General features: G+C 40.4%; 2 protein-coding genes across 2 annotated transcripts; one reads left to right on the top strand and one right to left on the bottom strand.

The window, feature by feature from the left end:
- The first annotated feature begins 1598 nt into the window (after positions 1–1598).
- Positions 1599–3360, top strand: LOC108649110 (uncharacterized). The gene is made up of 2 exons (XM_018098114.3): positions 1599–2073; positions 2706–3360. The coding sequence occupies exons 1-2, from the start codon at positions 1815–1817 to the stop codon at positions 3080–3082; spliced, it is 636 nt and encodes a 211-aa protein (XP_017953603.1). The 5' UTR covers positions 1599–1814; the 3' UTR covers positions 3083–3360.
- On the bottom strand, positions 3110–13768 carry LOC108649109 (uncharacterized). The gene is made up of 7 exons (XM_018098113.3): positions 13216–13768; positions 6904–6964; positions 6451–6777; positions 5616–6377; positions 5348–5477; positions 3396–3720; positions 3110–3328 (listed from the first exon to the last, which is right to left on the bottom strand). The coding sequence occupies exons 2-7, from the start codon at positions 6924–6926 to the stop codon at positions 3198–3200; spliced, it is 1698 nt and encodes a 565-aa protein (XP_017953602.1). The 5' UTR covers positions 6927–6964; positions 13216–13768; the 3' UTR covers positions 3110–3197.
- Positions 13769–15772: the final 2004 nt, after the last annotated feature.

The raw sequence follows: 15772 nt of genomic DNA, 5'->3' as shown, positions 1-15772 counted from the left end.
GTTATTAATGCTACATTAATATACATATACATATATATATAGATATACATTGATAAATCATTTAATTGACATTTGACGCACGTGATGTGCCTTCAGGTTGTTATTGCTTTGCTGCCTATATCTTACCCTAAAATGTTATGTTTGCACTTGTACTATTTACTTATATTTGCATGTGGCTAAGGAGGAATTTTGCTTTATTTATGTGTGTAATCTCTAATGAACTGTTTACTGAACCTTGATTAAATATTCTATAAATTTCAAATATATATTATTAGATGTTTTCAATTTTAAAAGCCAGCTGTCAGCAGTATTTTATTTAATATTTTATAAAGCTTTTCGAACGACAGCATTAGCTGCCTTAATGGTGTGTGTATATGCTGAATTTTGGTTATTCTTATACTGGTATAAGTGATAGCGTGCTTTCGTTGGGTTGTTGACTTTGTTTGTACTTTTGTGATTTCGTTAAGTTTGTACGTTGGTCGTTAAGCAAGAGCATTGTAGCAGTAGGTTAGTGTCTCCGCTTATAATTAGAATGAGTAATAAAATTTTGTATAAGACGCGGAATAGTGACTTTGCTAATAATTATAATAAGCAGCAGTTATACAACTTTGTATAAGACTTACACCTCGATCATTTGCGAATCCTCTCAAATGATTAAAATGAAAATTGATGAGTTAATAACATATAATGTGAAAAACAAGATCGAGTTAATTATTTTTCTATAAAAATAAATTCTACGTACATTTAAATTATAAAATTTTATTGACATCGCCACTGAGTTTGAAATTCTGCGCCACATACCAGCCACTTGGCTCCAGCATGTCTACACTTTGCAGTAACCTGAGCTATGTAATAGGAAATAAGATCTCTTGGGATCTGGGCATTACAACTCACAGGGCTCCACATTCAATGAATGCCTACCAAACTGAGAACTGCGATGAGTAACTCGCTGTGGCAAATTGTTGGGTTGTGGCTATGGTTGGGGTGGGGGAAGCGGATGGCACATGTGTCGTTTCGGGAGCTGCCTTCAAACACACATTAAGAGATTGTTTACAAATTGTGTGTTGGTTGGTTGTGGGAATGCTCGGCGACCGAGTCGAACCAAGTGACACGATCTGCACTTGGCTGCGCTGGCAAAGACTGTGACAATTGTCATATCGGGTTACCAGCAATAAAAATAGCAAATATGCCCCAACAGAAAATATGGGAATGATGTGGGGTACGCGGATGGACTGGCAACTACCCTATAAAAAAAAGAGTCTAAAGAAATATGTAATGTTTTATATTTAAAAAATTTTTTTTTTATTCAATATAAAAGTGAAAATGAAAATATATATATTGTTTACTATATCTATTAGATCTGAATGTTTAGTAGGTCCTCTCAGAAAACAGTGCATATAAAATGCCTTCGCCTGCTGCATTTGTTTGTTTGGCTTTCTTGGATTGAGAACTTTATAGGGTACATAAATAAATAATATTGTTTATATCTTTATCTTTATGATATTTACATATGGTCATTTTATACATACAGACCCACACTCGCACACACACACACACACACATTGTCACGTCTGCTGAGCTGCGCATTAAGCACTTTTTAATTAATAGACGCTCTGTCAGTAGTCCAGACACTGCCGCTCTGGGCGCAGGCACAGTGGCTCAGTGGCTCAGTGGCTCAGTATTTGCTCAGACATCGCGAAGATGTGGCGCAACGGCAGCGAACTAGAACCAGAAATCAAATTGAGCTAAGCAGAGATTGGCTTCAATTCCATTCAGCCATTCAGCCATTCAGCCATTCAGCCATTGAGTACGCCATGTGCTGGTGCGCACGTGTCTATTGGACGGTTCTGCAGAATTTGTTCGCGCGCTTCTACAACAGCCTCACAGATCGCAACTGCGCCGGTGGTTATCGGCGGAGCTGCTGTGTCTGCTGCGGCAGCTACAGGCGCCAGTCCGGTGACGGTGACGGCGACGGCGACGCCGACGACAACAGCGACGCGGACAAACAAGTTTCAGAATCGATCGTTGATGACGACCTGCCACGAGCAGCACCACACGATTATGTCATAGTGGGTGAGTTCTGAGCGAGATACATTGATAATAAACTTTGTTATCATGCCGAGGCATGCCGAGGTGCCAATACTCTAGCAGTTAAAACTTACAGAAGACTTTCTTTGTTCTATATTCAGGAATAGAGATTAATAAAAAAATTTAAGAAATATATTTGTATGTAAGGAAAGTTTACGAACTGCTTTCTTTGTTATATAAGGACGTGCTGTCTAACAATCTAGAGAATGTGAATCATACATTTGTAGCTAGGGTGAGTCTAGAGTGTTAGCTATAATTATAAGATGCAGATTCAGATTTTGGAATTGGAAAGAAGAACGAAATAATAATCATAATAATGACAAATATTTCTACTCTTTATATAACTGAAGAAAGAGATAATCTTTCTTTTAATAGAGAAAGATTGTATCATGAAGAAAAAACTACTTAATACCAACATTTTTATATGGTAATATCTAGTCCAATCTGATAAATGTTTCTACTGCTTACCAAAAAGAAGACTATGTTAAATCTCTTTCCGAATTTTACTAGATCTATCAAGATATACATACATAGATTTTACTTAATCTTCTCAGACTTATATAGCATATTATATCTTGTCCTTACACACACTCACTCACACGCTTATTTAACTGCAGATGAAGCCGATGCCAACTATGTGGAGATCGAGCAGCGTCAAATCGAAACCGAGCAATATTACTTCACCGTGGACCGCAGCATGGCCGAGCGCATGCTCTACCAGCGAGAGGACGGCGCCTGTCTGGTGCGTCCCTTCAAGGCGACGGACGTGTGCATCAAGTACATCGTGAGCATCTGCGCGGGCGGTCTCTATTATCACCTGTTTGTGCGGCAAATCGATAAGCGCCAGCGATTCGCCATTGGCCAGTGGAAGCCGCACGAGCGCCACTTCAGCTCGCCCTGCGAGATCATTGAGTTCTATGCGGAGCACCCGCTGCTCTGCACCAACAAGGAGCGCAGCCAGAGCGTGCGACTGAAGCCCATCAGCTATGCCTAGGCTGAATATCGACGTCTAATGCTTAGAGTTTAGGCTATGTTTATTGGGATTACGAGTAAGATAAATTATGTACAAATTGCGTAGCTTAAGCTAGTTAAGTAGGCAGCTGGGTCGGCTAGGTGGCCACGACTGCCTTGAAGGCGCACTGGTTGTTCTGCATCAGAGCGGGCCAGAGGAAGGCCTTGATCAGGTCCGAGCGACGATCCGACTGCGGATGGCGTTCGTGCTTCTCGGGACGCAGAAAGCCTAGAGATGAATAGCATTATAATTAAATATGATTAAATAAACATACTATGTTAGCATATCAACATACCCAGATTGAAATCAGTGTCCAGATAGTAGGGCGCCTTTTGGTTAATCATGCGCCAGGCCAGTCGCACGCAGGCGCTGACGAAGTGCGTCAGCGGCGGACAGGATTCCAGGCAGGGATACTCGTGCAGTGTGGACAGCACCTGATTGAACACGGATCGCTCGATCTCGCCCAGCGGAAAGGTCTCGGTTGTCTCGTGCAGATGATGGCGCACCGAACGGTCCAGGGCCAGGGCTGTCTCGCTGCTGCTGTCCAGGGCGCAGTTGAGCACGCGGCGCACCTCCAACACCTTGCGCTCCCGCATGCCGTGGCACAGGCGAAAAGAAAGCTGCACAAAATATGAGAAAGAAAGACAGAAAAGAAGGTTTGAAATATGCCAATCATTACCCATGGTTCAATAGCTGCCCACGGCCAAAGACCGAGCCAAGCCAGGCCAAGCCAAGCCAGGCCAACCCAGAGCAGCTGATCCGGCCAATTGCCGGTGTCATTCATCTATCTAACCACTTGTCTCTATTCAGCGCCGAAGATCGAAAGTTATTTATTGACAGCCGCCAGAAACCAGCTCAATCGCCAACGTAATTTCTCAGCCCCGCGGCGCTTTACTTTCTTCTATAACACTTAATCAGCGCCACGAAACTCGAGCAGCTGCGGCGCCAGCTCCAGTTCCAGCGCTTGCAGCGTTGCGTTGCACTGCAAATTGATATTTTGCAATAACAATTTGCGGCCGAGCCCAAGCTGGGGCTAAACCAGCAAAGTCACAAACATCGTAATCAACGTGAATTGGCAAAATATTGAAAATGATTTTCTCATTTCGAATTTCAAATAATTTATAAACTTTTCAATTTGGCGCACATCTAAAATCATTCTTGAGCTTTAACAGCTCAATAAAGAGGTCCGTTTTAGTTATTTAAGAATGTATATAAATTCGATATTCGCATTTGATTAATGACTCCAGTTTGTTATGTTAATTTTATTATTTTTTGAATGGTCTTCTTTGGAACGAGGTAAAAGTTCTCATTCGTGGCTAATTTAAATTTAACATAATTCATTTCGCTGATCTAAACAAACTATTGAGCTTAAGCAAAAACGTTTTATTTGTAATGAAATTATGCATATCTATTTATTTATCTATTTTTTATAGAACCAATTCAGAGACATGCAAAGCATTGGTAAAATGATTCCCTCTTCTTTTAGCCATATGTGAATGGTTAGTCAGTCAATCAGTTCTTGAAGCTCGTATAATATATTAAATAAATAAAAAAAAATTAAATATATATTTATTTCTCTTAAACATATAATAATTTTTAATATAGTAAAATATATATATATTTGTTATTCTTTTTTTAATATATAAAATATACTATAAAAAAATAAAATAAATGTTTATATAATGTATTTAATACATATTTTTATTTTACCAATAATATTATTAATGTATAAAAAACATTATTATTATGATTAGCTATGTATGTATTTTTTTATTTTTATTTTTTATAATGTTTATTTATGTATTAATCATTATATCAATGAATATTTATGGTTTATAAAAAAATTAATTTTATTTATCCAAACTAGAAACTATGTATGACTTATTTATTTATTTTTTTTATTTATTTATTTATTTTTTTTTTTTTTTGTAACATATTTATATATTTATTTATTATTATATCAGTGAATATTTATGGTTTATAAAAAAAAAATATATATATATATATAACCAAACTAGAACTAGAGCTTTATATAGAGTTATTGAATAATTCAATAAACAGACTTTTTGATTCCAAATGTAACTTAAGACTCACGAATTTCCTTTTCTATCTACTCTAAAAAATTCCAGAAATTATATTTAAAACGAATTGCCCATAATTTGAATTTCTACGGCTTCAGCACCTCAGAGACCCCATAAATGTTTGCAAATTGAATTTGTAAATAAATTGGAAATCTTCTTTACTTACCACAATCATGGAGAAGAGTATCTTGGCCTTCAGACTGTGCACGTGCTTGAGCTGGGGCAAGCTGTCCAATGCCTCCAGGGCGTCTGCTCGGTTCTCGATGTAGAGATTTCGATAATGTGACACCAATTCGCTGCGACGTGGGAGAAAGAAGTTGCGGATGAGAGTCGGTTTCGGATGAGGGTGCGTGGGGTGCGCAGACATCAGCCAAAATGATGTCAAGCCGCATTTTGAGCAGAGAAAACAATAGCAACGAGATGAGGTGACTTACCTGCCATCCTCGCTGGCCGAGTCGTCGGAGTGGTAGCCGTCGCTGCAGCTGCTGCCGCCGGCGCTGCCCGCGGCTGTGGCTTTGCTGGCCGCCAGCGGACTGGGCGGCACGCTCTCCGGGCCCATCATGTGGAGCACCACCTCGCAGCCGCGCGAGAAGTTCATCAGCAGGCCGGCGGCCGGGCGCTTCTCGATGTGTGCCTGGGCATCCAGGCGCTTCACCTGGCCCACGCAGGAGAGCACCTCCTTGTCGTTCTCGACGCGCGTGCTGAGGTTCTCGACGAGCGTGTGGAGCTGCTTCAGCGCCGGCTTATCGAGCATGGTCAGCAGGGTCTTGTTGTCAATCAGGCGCTGCTGGATGTCGCCATAGTTGATGGCCAGCAGGCGCTGGTGGGAGGAGTGCGCCGGGTCCTGATTGCTCGTGACCATGCTCAGCTCCTCCAGCTTGTGTATGGCCATCTTGTAGGTGTCCACGTGCCGCTGCAGCTCTGCCTTTAGCGCCACGTGCAACGATATCAGCTGCCCGGAGGCATCTGTGGTCAGTCCATGCACGCCCAATCCCTGCACGGCATTGTCGAAGCTGCGTCGCCGCTCGCGCAGCACCTGCCTCAGCCCGGGCTCATACTGGGCCAGCGCCTGCATCAGCTTGGAGCAGCGCTGTCGCAGGCCGGGCTCGTGTGGATTGGCAAAGAGACGCACCAGCTGCCAAACGACCGTCTCGCTGGGCACATCCGGCTTGGGCGTGCTGTTCAGTGTGGTCAGCCTATGTGAGAGAGAGAGAGAGAGAGAGAAAGAGATGGAGCAACTGGTGGGCAGTTGGAGTCTCTATGACTTACCTTGTGTAGAACGACTCCAGCAGATAGGCGCTGTGCGGCAGATGCTCCAGCAGCAGATCGATGGGCAGCTCCGCGATCACCGAGTGCAGCACCGACGGACCCAGGCGACCCACCACGCCCGCCGCCTCCCGATATTGTCGGCCCTCCGACAGCAGCATCAGCCGGCGCAGCACCTGGCGCGGACTGGTCAGAAACTCGCGGCCATCGCGCGACGGCCCACGAATGCGCTCCCGACTGTCCGCCATGGGCAGGCACAGGGACTGGCACTGGTTCTGGTTCTGGTTCTGGTAGATGGCGTCCTGGTGGTTCTTCAGCAGCAGCTGTTTCCTGTCGACGAGTCCAGCTCTAATTACTGACTGGCTAAGCAACTAACGGGTTAATATGGGATGGTCAGATGCGCGTGTGTTAAATTTGTACAAATGTGAATGAGAATCGAGAGCAACTGCGTCTTACAACAACTTCGGTTCCATGGACATGGCGTGGGCGAATTGCCAAACTCTGTGCGTAGTTTATGCTGCAAAAAAAGAAAGAAAGAAATCATTAATAAATAAATGTATGTGTGTTCATATACAATTGTTAATAAATAGGAAATCTGTCTGGGTAAGAATTCGCTTAGGCACAACACACAACAATTGCCACTTTCACCAGCGGCGGGGCGGCGTGCGAGTGGGCGTGGCCACATAATTTATCATAACTTAAGGCCTTACGCACACACCAGCGAACGAGTCGCAGCGATTGTTCAGGAAATACATACATATCTATGTATATGTATGTGTATAGCTAACATATCATATCATATCTGTGATTGCAATTGTGGGAGTTTTTCCACTGCACAAATGACAACTAGGAAAACAAGGCGCAGACAATGAAGCACTAACAACAACAACAACAGTCATCAAAGGAGCTGCAAACTTTTTCACATTTTCAACAGCTATTCAAATGTGAAGCCATAAATAATGCTAAATAATGCATTTAACCCATTGGACATATTTCACGTGCAAATACTTAAGGTTCGCCTCACTCTCTATCTGTCCCTCTCTCTCTCTCTCTCTCTCTGTCCCTCTCTCACACTCTCTCTCTCTCTCTGTCTCTCTCTCTCTCTGTCTCTCTCTCTCTGTCTCTCTCTCTCTCTGTCTTCACGTGGAGGTACGTATTCGAGTTCCCTTTTTGTGTGGGAGATAGTTATGACTATCTGTAGACTATAATCAGTCAATGTTGCCTGTCTGATCTGCATGCCTCAGTCTCTGTTAACTTTATGATATAAATGATTTCTTAAATATTTATTAAGACTGACTAAGTCACATTCATTACAAAGCGCGCATGCTTTCTTCTTGATAAAATATATAGTACAATGAGATATAGACTCCTCTTGTTTCTTATTCTTCTGTCAGAGTTGAGTAATGTGCTATTTATTTAATTCGTAGTATCAGTTGGGGAAAGTTGTCGATCTATATATATATTTATATATTTAAATTTTAATCATTGCATTCAATTATACTAGATCTCTATTAAATGCTCCTGATTATTAATAATTTTTTCAGAGTTTCTGCATATATATAAAAAAAAATCTTGTATAAAATAAATTATTTTAAAACCGTTTGCTCTTAATTTATACCAACTTCTTATATTTTAATATCATTTAATTAAGCAACAATTCAGACTAAATATTTAAAACCATCTTTCGACTTCAGTCTACCTTTAATGCATGCAGTAGCAAGGCATTTTCATGATCATGAGAAGATCAACAACAGCAACAACAACAACACGACTCGATTCATCTTGGTGGTGCCACCCATCTAGCGAGGCTGAACCAAGTCTTTAGCCATACTTTAGCTGAGTATTTAGGAAAGTTTCATATTTTAAGTACAACAAGTTCTTGTTAAATCTAACTATCCCCCGCCCACTCGGGCATATTTCACCTGTTTTGTTGAATGCAACTCGCATATTTACATGGAATTCGAGCGCCAATGCGCGCTGAAGCTGAACCAGCGAAAGAGCTGCAGATGAGGTTTGGGCAGTTGCTCTGTTGGTAATATCTGTTTGTGTAATGTCTGTGTGTTCCCAAGAATTAAACATTTTATGCCTAGCAACAATTGTTGCCTATATATATATGTATATTGTATATGCGGCCTGTGCATATGGGAGGCAGCCAAGCGCAGCGCCTCCAGCCAAGGCTGGAAGTGACCCACCCAAAAGAGTTCAAGACTTGTGCATTACCTGGTACCGCTTAACGGCCAGGTAGACGCCTTAATTGAAACAAAAACCCCTCCCCGCCCTTCCTTTCCCCAGCCACAACCCCACCCCTTTGCTTTTATGCTGCCCGGGGAGCCACTTGTTGTCAGTTATTGTTGTTGTTGTTGTTGTTGTTTTGAGTGGATGTTGATGTTGATGTTGTAGTTGTTGCTGTTGTTTTTTCCTCTGCTGTTCGGTTTCATTCTAAATGCGCTTTGCCGTTACTTCGGCTCCAACTAGCGCCTAAACAAGGTGTGTTTCGGTGAGAAAATTATTTTATGAACAAGTTGAAATCTACCAAAGATTTATATATTTTAATAAACACACGTTAGAGTTTGTTAGTCGAGCGTTGACTGACTAGAAGATACCACGGTTTGAGTGAGTCGAGCAGGAAATGGGTAGAACTGTAGATAGCTGTATGAGGAATGGAAGAAAAGAGTGAATAAGTAGAGTGAAGGTCAGGGCAGAGACGGATGTGAATAGATTTGAACAGTAGAAAAGAGTGAAGATGAGTCAAGAGAATAGAGAACAGGAGAAGATAGACGAAGGTACAAGAAACATTAGTTATGTTGAGAAGAAAAGGGAAGACAGTAGAAGACAGGGAAATGTAAAAATAATATGTATTATAATAAAGCAAACCAAAATAAATTAAATGAAGAGTAGTGAAGAAAAGAGATATGATGAGAAAACAAATATTGAGTATGGAATGGAAAGAGGAAAAGACAAATGTATTTCCGGCTTGAAGAAATAAAAGGATAGAACTGTTTAGATAAAAGAAGCGATCATTTCTATAAGTCTAATCAAATCGAGCAAACATACATTAGTTTAGATCATATTGGGATATTCATACCAGTCAATGTTTGTGATCTAAGTTGGTCCTTAGAGTGATAATCAATAACACAAAAGCGATATTTATAAAAGAGATTTTCTTAAATAGACTAATTGCTATAAAAAATCGATATATATCGTATATTAGTTTATTATTTTATATATATTATATATATTACATTATGTTATATTATGTTATTATCTCCATATGTATATTCCATTTCCATGCTCACATACAGTTTTAGTTATCTCAACCAAACAATGCCGACTTATGCGTGTTATACACCGATCATATCCATTATGAGAACTATTCTTTAATTATAATTTATGTATTTATTGCAATTTATTCCAACAAATTGCCTGGCAACTGCAGTTGGCAGATTGTGGGAACCGAATGGCACAAATTGTGCCGCAACGTGTGGCCAAAACGTTGCACAGGATTTGTCAGCTTCGCTCTCGATCTTTCTACCTGGCTATCTTTACATGATGTGCGCACCGCCCTCCCTCCCTCTCCTTCTCACGTGCTGTCGCTTCAGATTTCCCGCTACATGTTTGCCCGCAAATCCCATAGATAAGGCCGCAAGCTGTGTGTGCGATTGTTGCTGAGCTCATGCAGATGACTTCTTCACTATCTGGCCAGAACCACGAGCAGAGACATGGGCCAACATGAGCCGGCACAAAGCGCGGCTAAGCAAACAGATTTCCAGATACACACGCACGCAGCCAGATGGATGGGCCCGGAGAAAGGGCTGGGCGATGATTGCAATACAATTATGCCACAATGGGCGACAAATTGAGAGATGGGCGAGAAAAAGCCACAAAAAGCCAAAGCCTATGACACCTGAGATCGCGCCACGCTCGGCTGAGCCAGGTGGGCAGCGGAGGGGCGTGTTATGTAAGCGCACATGCAGCTGCTGCTGCTGCTGTTGGTGACAGTGCCGAAGCTGAGAACGGAAGCCAAAGCTGTAGAACTCTGCGGTCCATTTTAGCTGCTAGAGCAGCCAGAGAGCTGTTAGCCACACCAGACCAGGCTTAGCTGGCGACGGTTTAATGAACCCGGCCGAGAGACCAGCGAGACGGCGTCTAAGCCAGAGCCGAGCCCAAGTGGAAATGTGAAATGATTTGTTGTTCAAGCAAAAAGAAACAAACATAGCTTCTTTTTTTATTATTATTATTTTTTACGACTATTATTACAACAATTTGTTGTGTTTGCTTTTATTGTTTTGACTGCTGTCTCTGTCGCTATGACTGTGGCTGCCTTTCTATGTGATTTTCGCAGGCCAACAAACTTCTAATTGCCCCGGCCAACAGGCGCTAGCATGCAATCGAGCCACCTTTGTGTGTATGAATGTGTGTATCTTCGTCTCTTCTTCATTTTTTGTTGCTGTCCATAACGAGCTGCGAGCAGCAATTGGCGCTCACGTGCGCCGGCGATTAACCAATTTTTTTTTTTTTTTTTTTTTTTGATATGCCCATTCAGAATCTCTGGCATTTGGCTGTGCGAATCGCGCAGAGCACCTGCTGCAATTACTAGGCAGCACTACCAAAAAAAAAAATTGGGCTAGAAGTACAGTTAAATTACATTTAATAAACTTACTCAGCGCGGCTTAGCCATGAGAAAGAGCGAGAGAGAGAGAGAGTGAGAGAGAGAGAGATGCTGTGCGTGCTTCAAAATATCTTGAGAAAAAAAGACTTGGCTAAAGAATTGCTCTGAATTGAAGCTACAAAGAGCTCCACTTTTGAGATTATCATAATTATATATGTTAAAAAATAAAATTCATAATTGAAAAATATGAAAAAAAATAAGTAAAAATAATACAAAATATTTTAATCTTGAAGGAATATGCGCAATTGCAGGCAATTGCTATAATAGTCAAAATTTCTATAAATTTTCTATTAAACTAATAAAAGACAAAAAAAAAAAAAAAAAAAAAAAAAAAAACTGCTGAAAGATTAAATTCGATTAATTTAGTACACAATTTACGAAAATCGCAAACAAACTTTTATCTTTTCAATTTATTATGTATTACCATGGCAATTGCATGGTTAATATTATAAGATATGTATATAGAATCTATTATAAAAATTAAAAACAAAATTAGAGCATATAGTCTTAGAATTTTTGAAGTCTTTATGGCTATCAAACATATATTATTATATCATGAATAGCAAAAAAACAATTATTATAATAAAAATATTTTTGTAAGGAAATATTCTTATATAATGTATTATGTATAAAAATATGAGTGTGAGTAAATTCACTAAATTTCATTGAAAATATGCATGTATAACCTAATTATTTTATTATAAATTCAATAAATTTTATTAAAATATTAACTAATATAAAACAGTAGTAAGAATTATATACAAAAGTGAAAACAAAAATTGTAAATATCTGGAAAATTATAATATATGGATGTAAATAACATACATACATATATATTCTCGAAACATCTTCCACTAGACTCTGTGAATTCCCATTTGCAAACAATGAACTTCAATAGACCAACTACCGCTAAGTTGTGAATCAATTGGCAACCCGAGATCAGCCACAACATCAGCTTGACCCCAAAACAAAAAATTCGAGCCGCAACGGGACAATGCGAAGCCAACGCAGATTTATTGATTTTGTTGCAAAACAGAACGCACAAGTTTTGCATAGCAAAAGGAAATTCTTGTCACGCTCCAAATTCGGATACAAAAGCAAAAGAAAAATATCTAACTGTTGCGCCCAGCCATTTAAGCCAACATTAGAATTTGGCCCAACTGTGCTGCATTGTAAACATGGCTTACAAACCATATTGATTGATTACATTGAAAAGCTTGAGACAAAGGTAAAAGTTGTTGTTGTTGTTGTAGTTGTCTTTCTTTCTAGCCAAGAGGTGTTGCTAGCCAGATTCAGGTAGATGGGTCAAGTGGCATAGCTAGACCAAAGCCGGAGGCTAGGTTCTACCTATTTACTAGCTAGAGTGGGTTACGGCTCATCATAATTTGGCAGCTGGCGTCTGTGCTTGCGGCCAGCAAACAAAAAAGAAGTAATTCATTATACGCTGTAAAGTAACTTAAAGTAGGGTATGATGGAGGGAGAGAAAATGTAGATGATAATGAAACTACATACATAGATGAATACAACAATACTTCAAGCATCGATTGGTATTATTTTTTACTCCGATTATTCTTCCTACTGATAGCAGGGTACCTGTTAGTCTATCACTCCCCACTAGCCGCTGCTAGTTATATTATAATATTTTTTTGGGCTCGCGGCAATTATTATTAAAAAAAAAAAACAAAGAGCGCTACAATTTTATAAAAAAAAGTTTTTTTTTTTTTTTTTTAACAGCGTCCAAAAAGTGGGTTAATTTCATTCAATTAGAATAGACGGAGTGTCAGAGCCGGCTGTCTGGCTCTTCTGCCTTTTTGTCTTTTATTACCTGGCCAGGTTGGCCCGCTAATTGGGCGCGCCCTTAGCGCTAATCAACTTGGCTTTGGGAACCGAAACTCAAGCTGCACAAATTAACAAAAACTGCTGCCCGAAATTCACAAAAAAAAAATCTTAAGTGAAATTTACAGTTTGGAATTTCAAATATTTCATATAAAATTGACAATGGATTTCCAAGAAGAAAAAACAAAACAACAAACAAAATATCATAAAAACTTAAGTGAAATTTTCAGTTTGGAATTTGAAATATTTCAGATAAAACCTACCTTGGATTTACGTTTTTCTCAAGGGGAGGCAGGCAAATCTTTCACAGAGCCCCACTTAGTTTAATGTTTTCTTCACAATTTTCACTTGACAGTTGATTAGATAGGGTTAGGGCCAAGGCCTGGGTCAGGCGTTGCAAACCGCAAATCAAATTGTTCACAGCGCCTGCTGCGGCTGCTGCGACACCAACAACAACAGCGATTCGGAGACACCAACAGCGAATTCAACAACAACAATGTCGGCGGAGACAACAAACATTTTTGCACTTCATTAACTCTTCGAACATTTGTGGCGAATGCCACAGCAAAATTCTTGTCACGGCCGCGCAAGCGTTCGCTACTCTGATTCGGCAGACACGATTTACCGTTAACATGCACCCGCCGCACTCACAACGAAAATAACAACAACAGCAGACGAAATCTTTCACTTGACGTTTTTGTTGCCCAAGCGCCGTCGCAGTCGCAGAGCGAATGTCAGCAGAGAGCTTTAACTAAACGAACCGAACGTACCGCAAGTCAAATGCAGACTGAACGAATGTCATGACCGAAAAAGTGCCAACAGCTAAACACAAGCTGGAGCGAAAGAGAGAGAGAGAGAAAGATGGAGAGTGTGTGCCGGCGCAGTGTAGTGTGAGTGCGAGCGCAGGCGCGCAGCTGTTGTTGTTGTTGTCGTGTGAGCAGCAGCTGCTGCGGCCAATTCGAATTGAGCGCGCCTAAAGCACAAGCAGTTGCTAATGACCGTTGTTTGTTTGTTTTAATGCAGCATAGAAAAGGAATTAACGGGGCATATTGAGAATATGCAAACTTAACGAAAAGACTTCAATTTATTTAGCAAAGCTTTTCTGGTATTTCATAAGGAACTTTCACGACTTTAATAATGGCGAAAAAAAATGTAGAAAACACAAGAAGATCTATGAGACAATAGATAAAACAAAATTAAACTTAATGAAAACAGAAAATTGTTAAAATATTAATTGAAATTTTCTGTCAAGTAATAATAATGAATAATAGAAAAATAAAAGTATTTATTAGTCATGGCTTACAAATATATTTCTATTTCTATTATATTTTTATACAATAGATAATAAATAAAAAAACTTAATGAAAATATTAATTGAAATTTTCTGTCAAGTATTAATAGTGAATAATAGAAAAATAAAAGTATTTATTAGTTATGACTTACAAATATATTTATATTTCTATTATTTTTTTCATATTCATGCCTTAAAACTTTGCAAGTTTTTTGACTGCCAAAATTCTAGGGTATTTCTGCAGCATATTCTAGAATTTATTGCGGCTTGATTTTCGCTTTTTCACTTGAAGATTTGCGCAGCTGCTTGACTCCATCGACTCTCGCTTACTCCAAGCTTAAATGCGATGCGATGCGATGCGATGATGGACAGAGCTGAAGCCGTGGCCAAAGTTATGTGTGCTATGGCATTTGGTATTTAGGTTGGTTGGCCATAATCGCCAGCACCTTAAGCTAACGCCAAGTCAAAAATTCATATTAAACGGCACACATGATCTAAGCGTGTTTAAGTAGTCAATTTTCTAGCTGTGATGCAACTTTGAGAAACCTTTCATTAAGTTGGAGTCTATGCAAAGCAGCGACTGTGGTGGGCTGCACTTTCCGAGCCAATTAGTCTTAATTGCCGTTTGGCAAGCCAACTTCATTTTAGCCAAACGAGTACGAAAATGGAGTGGCGGCTGCCAGCTGGAGAGTAGACGAAACGAAAGAAGTTGTTGGTTAACTCCCATCGGCAGCGAGATTTAACTCAACTGATTAGCAACACTCAATGCCAGCCTCACATGGCCGCAGGCACGAAAAGCTCTGGAAAACTACATCAACCTTGCCGGGAAAATTGCAAAATTTTCACATCTTATTTACGCGTTAATCGTGCGCAATTGAAAGACCCAAAGAAACAGAAAAAAACGTAAACAATTAAACGTACCGAAATAGATCTGAAGCAGGGGAGCTTGGGTGAGCGGGCGGCTGTGTGTGGGGCGCCCCGTCCGATAGGTATTTATTTGCGCCAGGGTTGCCGCAGCGCCACTTGCATTTAGCCGGATTAACAGGGCGTTAAGTTTCGTCACTGAAATAGCCATAAAAAAATAGTACCAACTAAATGAAAATAACAAACCAACGCAGATCTTGGCAAACAGCCTAAAGGGGGCAGAGTCAGTGGAGCAGCGGTTCATGGGGGTATGCCACACACATATATATGCATATGTCTACCCGACATAATAAAGCTATTACCGAGTCAAGGTTGCGCGTTAATTGCGCGAACAGCGCCACTCATCAGCTCAGCAACTGCTCCACTGGCCGAGGCACTTGGCAAGCTGAGAGTTTTCCCAGCACGCTTCCTTTTCCTTTCTAAAACGCATTTCACTTTCTCGCCAACGCATTTCACTAGGCTGCAGACAGTGCAAATATTTATGTGAAACTGTTGAACAACGCCAAAGCAGAGCAACTCTGCACATTCGATATTCACTTAATTATTGTATTTATTTTATTTTAAGTGTGTCGCGCAATGCTCAGTGAATGCGTGCTCAAGTGGGG

This window comes from Drosophila navojoa, chromosome 2 (genome assembly GCF_054131105.1).
Source record: "Drosophila navojoa isolate 15081-1374.11 chromosome 2, UAZ_NAV_1.0, whole genome shotgun sequence".
In the NCBI taxonomy this organism is placed as follows: Eukaryota; Metazoa; Arthropoda; class Insecta; order Diptera; family Drosophilidae; genus Drosophila; species Drosophila navojoa.
Note: the sequence above shows the minus strand (reverse complement) of the source record. Positions and strands in the feature narration are given on the sequence as shown.